General features: G+C 53.5%; 2 protein-coding genes across 19 annotated transcripts in view; one reads left to right on the top strand and one right to left on the bottom strand.

Annotated features, from left to right (window-relative positions):
• Window positions 1-44: 44 nt before the first annotated feature.
• Window positions 45-5480, top strand: MSTO1 (misato mitochondrial distribution and morphology regulator 1). 9 transcript variants are annotated; one of them, XM_063357133.1, is made up of 14 exons: window positions 45-155; window positions 281-380; window positions 455-509; window positions 587-650; window positions 772-820; window positions 1516-1654; window positions 1774-1891; window positions 1984-2118; window positions 2234-2386; window positions 2961-3092; window positions 3258-3442; window positions 3678-3779; window positions 3890-4008; window positions 4994-5480. In XM_063357133.1, exons 1-14 carry the CDS (start codon window positions 81-83, stop codon window positions 5230-5232), a joined length of 1665 nt encoding a protein of 554 aa, XP_063213203.1. In that variant the 5' UTR covers window positions 45-80; the 3' UTR covers window positions 5233-5480. The 9 variants fall into 9 exon arrangements, 8 of the variants coding, with proteins under 8 accessions (XP_063213203.1, XP_063213202.1, XP_063213200.1 ...); XM_063357132.1 differs by having other exon boundaries at window positions 3222-3442; XR_010073862.1 differs by having other exon boundaries at window positions 587-820; window positions 1554-1667; window positions 3222-3442; window positions 3644-3779; window positions 4994-5131.
• Window positions 3274-10298, bottom strand: part of LOC134525850 (GON-4-like protein) — a 34583-nt gene continuing 27558 nt past the window's right edge. For 2 of the 10 annotated variants that reach the window (XM_063357122.1, XM_063357128.1), the window contains 6 exons: window positions 10072-10191; window positions 9665-9778; window positions 8980-9187; window positions 7271-8060; window positions 6716-6818; window positions 5618-6107 (listed from right to left, as the gene is read on the bottom strand). In XM_063357122.1, the coding sequence (XP_063213192.1) occupies window positions 5958-6107; window positions 6716-6818; window positions 7271-8060; window positions 8980-9187; window positions 9665-9778; window positions 10072-10191 (1485 nt within the window). In that variant the 3' untranslated portion in view covers window positions 5618-5957. Of the gene's footprint in view, window positions 3411-5345; window positions 5481-5563; window positions 6108-6715; window positions 6819-7270; window positions 8061-8220; window positions 8562-8979; window positions 9188-9664; window positions 9902-10071; window positions 10192-10298 lie in introns of those variants that run through there. The other 8 variants (XM_063357120.1, XM_063357119.1, XM_063357121.1 and 5 more) reach the window with 8 other exon arrangements.

The raw sequence follows: 10298 nt of genomic DNA, 5'->3' as shown, positions 1-10298 counted from the left end.
TCCGGGGGCGGGGCCCCGCGGCTGACGCACTTCCTGCGCGGCGGCGGCGGGCGGGAGCGGTGGCGATCGCTGCGGCGACCATGGCGGGGGAGGCGGTGACGCTGCAGCTGGGGCAGTACGCGGGCTGCGCGGGGGCGCACTGGTGGGGGCTGCAGGTGCGGAGGGGGCGCAACGACCCGGGGGCCGGGGCGGGGGGGGGCCGGACGCCGGGGCCGGCGGGGAGGGGGACAGCGACCCTGCGCCCTGTTCCCGGCCCCGGTTCTGACACCCCCCGCCGCAGGTCTCCGCGCCGCGCAGCCCCGCCGAGCTCCGCGTCTCCACCTTGCTCCGCACCGAGCGGGAGCCCCCCACGCCGCGGCTGGTGGCGCTGGAGCTGAAAGGTACCGGGGGTGGCGTGGGGGGGAAGAAGGGGGACCGGGAGGGGTCACCCCGCCGTGACCGGGCTCTCTCGCAGGCGGTGTGGGCGAGCTGATGGCCGGTGGAGCGGGCACGGAGGCGGCGGTGGCCTGGTGAGTGCGGGCACGGGGGAAAGCGGGGGTCGGAGGCGGGTAACGGGGACAGGAGCTGCCACCGGTTCGCGTTGTAGGAACGGGAAGGTGGCGGCCTACCTAGGGAATGGCTCTGCACCGCCGGACGCCGGGAGCCGGGGGGTGAGTACGGCGGGGGCATCGCGGGCTCCCCTGGGCTTTCCTTCACCGGGGCTTGAATGTCCCACCTGGGAAGGAGGAGGCGAAGCGTCGCCTGATGGCCGTACCCGGGCTTTTTCCTCAGGAAGACGCTTCCCGGGATGGAAAGGGAAGTTCCAGTTCCGCGGTTCAAGGTGTGTGGGTGTTTCTGGGCGTCGCTGGTTGGGTTTTATCTGGTTTGTGCTGTCACGGTGGCGTTGGTTTGCTTAGAATCATGGAATTGTTATGGTCGGAAAAGACCTGTAAGATCATCGCGTCCAACCGACAACCTGACGCTGCCCAAACCCCCGCTGACCCACGTCCCTCAGCACCGCGTCTGCCCGGCTTTTAAACCCCTCCAGGGATGGCGACTCCACCACTGCCCTGGGCAGCCTCTTCCAATGCTTGACAGCCCTTTTGGTGAAGAAATTTTTCCTAATATTCATCCTAAACCTCCCCTGGCAGAACTTGAGGGCATTCCTTTTCTCCTACTGCCTGTTCCTTGGGGGAAGAGCCCGACCCCCCCCGGCTACCCCCTCCTTTCAGGGAGCTGTAGAGAGCGGGGTCTCCGCTCAGTCCCTTTTTTCCAGGCTGCTTGCTAGGACTGAAGAGTTCTAGAAAGGCAGAACAAGCCTGTGGCAGCGGGCTGATGCTGGATGACTTGTCAGTGAATGAGCACGAGGGGAGACGGAAAACTATGGGATAAGATTTCTTTGCTTACAGAAATTTGCGTCAAAGAGCAGCAAATAGGTTAAGAAATTGGGTGAGATAAAAGAGCTGTTGTTTTCTTTGTTCAAGGGGATGTTCTGAGTTGAAAAGCGCTTTGCTCTTCACATCTGTCCCATTCCAGGTGCATCTCCTGCTCCTTCACGACTTGCTGTTTCCCAGGAGGTTCCCTCGGGCGGCAGCGTGCGGCTCTGGTCCGATTACCTCAACGTGCGCTTGCATCCCAAGAGCGTCTACGTCATCCGTCAGTACATGCACGATGGGTATGGCCTGGAGGTTCGGCTCAGAATCTGTTCTCCAGGACAGGATCTTAGCTTTGCCTTCAAGGAAGAATTACGAAGGGATAAAATAAGCTTCCCCCCCTTCCCTCTTTTTTTCTTAGGGACTGTGGTTGTCTAGAAGCCTTTGGACAAGGTGAAAGTCTCCTGCAGGATCCTGGCTGCGTAGAGGAGCTGGAAGATCGGTTGCACTTTTATGTTGAAGAGTGTGATTATCTGCAGGTTTGACAGCGTTGTCCAAACTCCTCTTTCTTTCAAAATTTTTTCTGTTCAAGATTCAGTAGGAGCTCAGATGCTGCCGTCATTTTACGCAGGGGTTTCAAGTCCTCTGCGACCTGCACAATGGGTTCTCAGGAGTTGGTGCCAAGGTGACGGAACTGCTCTGTGATGAGTATTCAGGAAAAGGAATCCTGACCTGGGGCTTGACCCCGGTCTCGAGTAACGCGGGAGTAAGTAAACAACGGGGAAAACCAAGAAGTGGTGACGCGTTTGTGCCCAGTCTCGAAGAGGCCGTTACTCGTTTGCATCTTTGAGATTCTAACGGCTGGATTCTTTTCCCCCCAGGATTCTCGGAAGAACATTTACAGGCTGATGAACACAGCCCTGGGAATCGCCCGTCTCTCCAGCCACAGCTCGCTCTTTTGCCCCATGTCGCTCAGGGGGAGTCTGGGAATCAAGCCCCAGCCCCCTGTTGCGTTTCCCTACGTGGACTGTGATGTACGTACTGTTCACCGGGAAACACCGACCGTGGCTGCCTTTCAGCTTTCTCAGATTTACCACTCTCTAAAAGTGTTTTCTGCAGCTGTGTATTTTCAGCAATCTGTTTTTCATGATGGTGTTCTGCTTAGAAGAAAAAAGGTTTTCTTCCTGCTTTTTCACCGTTAGTGGAGACTTCTCCATCAGCTTTTCATTCCCATAATTTTTTCGTACTTTAAAAAACATTTACCACGTTTCCTTTTGCGCAGCCATTCCGTTGGTGTACTGCGTTCAGTTTGGGCCCTGAAAAAAGTGCTTTACCGCGTTATTCGTCCCGTGCAGAGGTTGTAACTCCAGCCTTGCCTGAGCGCGAAGCAGCTGCTGACAAGAAACCTGGCACCCTGTTAGCAAACAGCTGACTTGCTTAGCCAAAACCTGAAATAACTTAGATACACGTTTAAAGTATCGTTAAATAATGATAAAACATTAAACACAACCTGTATAAGCATAACGTAAATTGTGCTTTTAAGTTAAACATACAAGAAGCGTTTAAGGAGCAGAAGAATTTAACGCCTCCCTTTGTCTCTCTCCGCAGGCATCACTCGACTATCACAGCAGCGCAGTTTTGGCGGCGGCGCTGGATACCCTCACTGCTCCTTACCGGCTCTGCTCCTCCCAGGGCTCCATGATGCACCTGGCCGAAACTCTCACCTTCTCCGGGAGAAAGGTGGGAGCAGAGGGAACGGCCGTCCCGAATCCTCCCAGCTCCACCGGAGCCGCTGCCGCAGGCGAGAGCTGCTGTTCCACTCCGCGTCCCGCCAGGCACAGATAACGGGACGCGGGAGGCGTCTTCTAGGCGGTGACTCGTCCCCCGGCTCTCTCTGACTCGCAGGTTGTGGCTGCCTGGGCGTCTCTTCCCTTCCCTGCCCGACCTGGCTGCTCGCTCCCTGATGCTTTGTGTGCCCACCCGCAGGCCGTGCCCTGGAAGCTTCTGTCTCCCTGCAGGGAGCGGAAGGTCAGCGGCTGCTTCGCTCAGTCTGTTGTGCTGCGGGGAGTTGGCAAAGAAAGTCACATCAGGTAACGTTTGAACCGCACCTTTCCCTGCCGAACTCCGGCACTCTCAACAGCAACGGCCTCTTCCCAGAGTCATTCACAATCCTATTGGGAGTGTCGGCTGAACGGAGAGGGGGGGGAAAAAAAAAAGTCTACTGATCTAGTCAGTTACACACTAATTTTATAGCCAAAGAGCTAAAAAGCGCCTGTCACTGACGATTTCAGTCACATTCCCTGGAAAAATTGGTTGTCATTGCAGCAGCTGCGCAGGAAAGCCGCCCGCTTCGCCCCTCCACGCCTGCGAGAGCACGGAGGAGGCTCTGCAGCGATACTTGCACACACTCTTCCCTGGGGCATTCAGGTTGGTGACAGTTGTTTGTTGGGGTGTTTTTTTTAAGAACAGGGAACACTAACTGGAAAATGAAGGTAGAGTGAGTTCTGGGTAACTTCTGTTCACCTTCTTCCTTGCAGCACATCCCACGTGCTTGAGCAGCCATGCCATACCCAACCTCCGTACCCCCAGTTTTTTTCTCCTCTTCTGACCAGACAAGGCTTCCTTCTGGACAAAGCTCCCCGTTATCCCTCAGCAGGTAACAGGCGCCCCTTAAAATTAGTTTACAACTGAAAGAGCTCATGGGGCAACCCCGAGTGCAAACCCAGGCTGGGCAGAGAATGGCTGAGGAGCAGCCCTGAGAGAAGGACTTGGGGGTGTTGATGGATCAGAAGCTCAACACGCCCCAGCAACGTGCGCTGGCAGCACAGAACCCCCCCCAGCCTGGGCTGCATCCCCAGCAGCGTGGGCAGGGGGGCGAGGGGGGGGATTCTGCCCCTCTGCTCCCCTCGGGGGAGACCCCCTGCAGCGCTGCCTCCAGCTCCGGGGCCTCGGCACAGGAGAGACACGGAGCTGTGGGAGCGGGGCCGGAGGAGGCCCCGGAGATGCTGGGAGGGCTGGAGCCCCTCTGCTGGGAGGACAGGCTGAGAGAGCTGGGGGGGGTCAGCCTGGAGAAGAGAAGGCTCCGCGGAGACCTTGGAGCCCCTTCCAGTCCCTCAAGGGGCTCCGGGAAAGCTGGGGAGGGACTCTGGAGCAGGGAGGGGAGCTACGGGACGTTGGGAATGGGTTGAAACCAAAAGAGGGGAGATTGAGATGAGATGTGGGGAAGAAATTCCTTCTTCCGAGGGCGGTGAGCCCCTGGCCCAGGCTGCCCAGAGAAGCTGTGGCTGCCCCATCCCTGGAGGGGTTCAAGGCCAGGTTGGACGGGGCTTGGAGCCACCTGGGCTGGTGGGAGGTGTCCCTGCCCAGGGCAGGGGGTGGGACGGGATGGTCTTCCAGGTCCCTTCGAACCTGAACCAATCTGTAATTCTGTGTGGGGACAGTAGGGTCTAACAGAGGTAAAAAAGAATTAAAAAAAAACAACAGAAACAACCGCAGACCCCTCACTTTCAAGTGTTTGTATGGCAAAAACTATGAGTGCTGAACAACTCTTACGCTACAGCCACTAAAGCAGCTGCCTGTGAAGTAGAACAGGGAAACCAATTTTGATCTGTGTATTTAAATCAAGCTGGTTTTCCCCGCAGCTGTTGACAGCATCCCGGTGCTGGCGGCCCTGCAGGCAGCGCCCGTTGTGCGCACGCTCCTCCGGGGCTTGTACAAGGACGTGCAGAAGCTGAACGCGCGGCGCTGGGCCAGCTTCTTCTCTGCCGGAGTGGAACAGGACGACTTCCAGGAGGCCTTAGAGGAGCTACAGACTCTGGCCCAGGCCTACGAAACGGGGTTTGAAGCAGATGAATCTGAAGATGAAGCAGATTCAGACTAACTCGTCTTTATTACTGGAGAGAGGGGGAGTCGGAATAGCTTTAATCTGAAAGTGATCCTAAGGGGAATGGCTCTGGAGATGGCGCAGCTGCTCCCGCCTTTTCACTTCACCCGAATCCTGGGACAGCCGCTCGCAGTTGTGGCGTAAAGGAGACAAACTGCTCTTTTTGCAGGCTGTTTTTCAATGTTTGTTTGTTTGTTGTTTTCTTTTTTTTTTTAAAAGACTTTGCAAAACGAAATTTGCTCTACCTGTTAAAGTGAGACCACACAATAAATACAGAATTCTTATCATAACTTTCCCCACGTACAATCAACACAAGGGAAAAACTTACAAAAAAGAAAAAAATCATGTGTGTGTTCCCCATGAAACCAGACATCTTATGGTACAGTATTTACAGGTTCTTGTCGAGGGCTGGCGGCCCAGTCGGCGCCAGGGAGCGAGGTCGGTGTCCGCGGGCATCGCTTCTCTTCTTTCACTGCTGCCGCTCCCCATGGAGGTTCCAGAGGGTGTCACCTCCCTCACCCCCTTCTTCCTTCCTTTAGTTTGATACAGACCGAGAAGCGCAGCTTTTCAGAAGTGTAGCAGGAAAGTGAACAAAAAAAAGAAAAAAAAAAAAGGTGCTGTTTGAAGTACCTGTGCAAACATTCATCCACAGCACCCCGCTAGCAGCAAAGCGGCAAACAAGGCTCCGGCCGCCGTCAGGAGCTTCCGGAGCCGGTAAAGCCTCAGTCGTCGGGCTCCTCCTCAGAAAGCAGAAGGTCTTTGTCGGAGAGCTGGTCTGTGTTACTGGTGCTGGTGGCATCCTCCTCATCTTCGGAGCTCCCGTCACAGGACGTGTGAAACAGCCTCATCAGTTCTCTGAACCTGTGGGATACCTGAAGAACAAGGGAAATCCAAGATGATGAGTGACCTAAAAGGGGGCACAAAAGGGAAGTTTCCTACTACTGAGTTCAGGGGTTTGTGCTTTTGATTAAAAAAAAACCCCAACACAGTGACATTTTGTGCAAGATTCAGTCATAAACTGACAGAGAAACAGAAGAGCACCGGGTTGTTCACTTTTCCCCGGAAGAACAGTTACTTCCTACTGACTGGCAGGTAAAAACCGGGCAGTTTGGGAAGATTCCTAGGCAGCGATGCGGGGCAAAGTTAAGAAACAAACCCCAGCAGATTCCTTGCGTACTGGAGAAGGCTGAAGACCCAAGTGGCAGCCACTGAAACAGTTCTGGTACCAAATACAAGGTTAAAATGCCAATGGTGACACTGTAAAAAGGCCCACAGCAGTCACTATTTTTTGGCTCCGATGGAACGGATCAAGGTTTGTTTTGGTTTGTTTTTTTTTTTTCCCCTCCATTTGCAACTGGGGTTATTTTTCTCTGATGGAACATCAAATTAAAGGTAAGTTTAGGAGACCACGCTGACAGCAAACCTCCCCCTTTCCCCATTCACCGTCGCCGATTCAGGCGTCCCCACGCCCAGCCCTCACCTCGCCGGCAGTCTTGTTGCCCAGTTTCTGGGAGATGGCGTGGAAGGTTTCCAGCTGGGCTCCCTTCTCCTGGCAGGTGGTGAGGATGACTCTGTCAGCCTCCCTGGGGAACAGTAAAACAGTTAAAAAGCAGCCAAAGCCAAGTGCTGACACACGGCAACCCCCAGAAGCTCGAGGCCTGTTCCCGGGGCAGGGTGACAGTGGCAGAGGGCCAGCAGGCTCGTTCCTCTGTGCTGCCACCACCCGTCCCAGGGCATCGCTCTAAGTGGAGCTCCATTTAGCCCGTTTCTAAGCTTTCTGAAGGAGAAAAGAAATTCTTTCCCAGCCTGAAATACTACAGTAATTACACTGCCACAAAGCGACAGCATTTGTCATAGGACCAAGAAGGCAGCTCTGCTGGACTGGGGCTGGAGGAAACACAAGGCGGGAATGCTCAAAGGGACGGGGCAGAAGCCGTAAGAGAACGGGAGCACGAAGTGAAAACGAAAGGGTACGCTGTGATATGAAAGCTGAAGCCAAACTGAAGACACAAAGATGCAGTTGAGGCAGCTGTACCTGGTCCAGAGGACAACCTTCTCCCCAGTTGAGCTGACTTTGCTGTTCTTAGCGCACACCGTTGCTTCCGTGACTCGCTGCTGTTGCTGCTCCTCCTCCTTTTGCCCCAGCGATGTGGCCACCACTCTATATTCCAGCTGCTCAGGGTGCTGATGCACCTGGAAGCGGTTGTTTGCATTTGACTTCAGTCTGCTCTCTGGAAAACTTCCAGCGCCGCCCGTATCGTGTGTTTCCAAACTGCAGTCACCAGGGGCCTGGGAGCTGCAGCTCTTGCCCAGCGGGGGGGCTCTACCCGCTGCTACCCAGCCCTGCTTTGCTTCAGGTTTGTCTTCCAGAGGCAAAGGTGGTCCCTCAGATTCTTTCACACCCGATTTTGAAGCATGACCAAAGACAGCAAGCTTATCTGATGAATCCAAATAAGGCCCTTTAGTCTGACATAGACCCTTCCCAGAAGAGGAACTGGGTGCCATTAAATCTTCTCCTGCAGCGGCAGGAGAGGACAGCAGCAGATCCCTGCTCAGCCCAAGGGGAGCTTCTGCGTTTCCTCGGCGCTGGCTTAGCCCCTCACTCTCTCTTCCCACAGCGCAGGGACAGTCTTTGGTTTCTTGAGGTAGTTTTAGAGCAGGTTTCTGTGGCTGCGTGCCCCTGGGGGCAGCGACAGAGGAGTCGCCGTCCTTTGCAGCGTCCACAGCAGCCCCCGCGCCTGCCTCCTGAACCCGGTTACCAGGCAGCGCAGCTTTTTCACAAGGTGCGTGTCTGCCGGAGACAATCTTCCTTTCCAGGTGAGATCCTGAAAGGAAACCCAAAGAAGTTCAGACTAGCTGTTACTAAGAAAAACTTCCAGAGGCTTTACTCACTTACTTTTTAAGAGATTATTATTTTTCTAGGCCATAACGCTGTAAATGAGAACACAGTTTGGGAGCGGCTTTGTAGTTCTATCTGCAGCTTACCCATCCTGTAATTCAAAGGCGGCACTCTGCCGTCAGTTTTCTTCACCACCGTAGATTACTACGGCCAGCTGCTGTGTGAAGAAGCGACGAACACGTGAAAAAGCTTAAGTGTGCAGCCCAGACCAAAAATTCTCAAGCGAAACACACGTTGCTGCTCTCGGCGCCCGATTTACAAAACCACTTCAAACCAGACGTGGGGCTGCATTACGCTGAGCCCACCGCGTTTGACCTGTGCTTGTCTCCAACAGCAGCACGGGCAGACGTAGCTGCTGAAAGACAGACGAGATCTCTTTCAGGGTGTTTATCCTGCATTAATCGCGTTTTCCCTTGTCTGTACCAGGCTGGAGGAAAAAAGAAGTAACATGACGGAGGTCATTTAAGAGAGGACTAGAGAGATGGTGATTTTGAACTGCTGTGCTAAAGCGAAAGCTGAAAAAAACCCAGCGTCAGGGACTGGGAAGTGCTGAAATGGGATTAGCACGTTAGCAAGAGAAGCCGAAATGGCCCAATCAGGCTGAAAAAGGGAGAATATTTCTCTAGTCAGGAAAGCTTTTTTTTTTTTTTTGAAAGGAACGCTCTGGATTATGTGAGCATATCCACCCAGAGCGGATGAAGACAAGGAAAAAAAATGAAAAAAGGTTATTAGAAGTTTTCGTTATCTCAGTAAATTCACATTACAAAGTCCTACACCCATTTTCATTCGTGTGAACCGTCTGGAGATGAATGACAGACCTGGCTGTACACAAGACCTCCACACACCTGCAGCCAGAGAGTCCACTTTCCTTGACACGGTTTTTGCTCTGCTCTGGACATCCTCGCCCTCATCTCTGTTCTCCGGGCTTTCTTCTGCAGGCTCCTTAGACGTTCCAGAATCCTTCCCTTCGGGCTGAGGACTTGATTCGTGTTGAACAAGGCTTGCCGTCAGCTCTTGAGAATCTTTATGTTTATAAAATTTGTTTTCACACACCTGTAAATCAATATATAGGCATACAGTTAGAGGGGTGGTGTATCAATCCAAACCTACCACTCCGGCTTTTGCTTCCAAAGTATTCCTTGCCCCTAGCAAAGGCTTCAATTTGACAGTACGTTTGCACTGAGAAAGCTGAATCTTTTTTATTATTACGAACAGGCACGGTTCTTTTCACATAGCGGCCTCCCAAGCATCTTCCACTACAAAATCCTTATTCTTAACACCAAAACTAAGACTGTTTAGCACAGGAGGGAGGGGCGGTAGAAAGTGAGCAGGAGACAGGGTAAGGCCAGGTCGTGCAGTCAGAGCTCCAAAGAGGGGGGACGCTACTCGTCATCTTTTGATTTACTTTCTTCCTCAACGCGTGATTTTGGAGACACGAGGCCCGAGGCTGGACAGATCATCGCAACGGGGGACTCTCGGCAGGACTCTACTTTCCACTCACCGCTCCAGTGACTTGGCCTATCAACTAACCTTACTACTACAATGGCTGCAGGTCCTCCTTTTGCTTTTCTTTAGCTTGAGATCGCTACTCCCTTCATGGCAGGAACATGAACATTCCTTCATCCCATCTACCCACTCGACCTCCTGGAAACAGACATACTCCAGCTGACAAATGCGCGTGGTACACAGAGATGACAGTCAGGGGAAGGTTAACCCCAGAGGGAGCCAGGAAGGGCTGAGTGGCACTCTGCGCACACCTGGAGAGAACTAAAGCGATTATGCTGCTAATACGTGAAGCACAACGGAAACAGTTCAATCCCCTTTCTTCATATCTTTTTAGACCGTTGTCATGTCTCTCGGTAAGACACATTTATCCTCCTGGGCATGCATTTGCTCGGAGTCCGGATACGTGGACTAGTGAGATACCCCAGGCCCACCTTGTCATTATTCTGGCCTCCGATCTCTTTCCGCTTCTTATTTTTTGAGGCTGCATGCATCTTGGGTGGTTCATCATCTTCTTCTACATCCGGCAAAGACACCTCTTCAAACCCATCAAACTACGAAAAAAACAACAAACACGGAAAACCTGCTCTATTATGACAGCTCTTCAGCAGACCAAGCTTCCTTTTCCCCATGAGCTTCTGAATATCGAGCTCAGCTCCAG

The sequence above is a fragment of the Chroicocephalus ridibundus genome, chromosome 21 (assembly GCF_963924245.1).
Source record: "Chroicocephalus ridibundus chromosome 21, bChrRid1.1, whole genome shotgun sequence".
Taxonomy (NCBI): domain Eukaryota; kingdom Metazoa; phylum Chordata; class Aves; order Charadriiformes; family Laridae; genus Chroicocephalus; species Chroicocephalus ridibundus.
The sequence above is the reverse complement of the archived record's forward strand: the minus strand, read 5'-3'. Positions and strand labels throughout refer to the sequence as shown.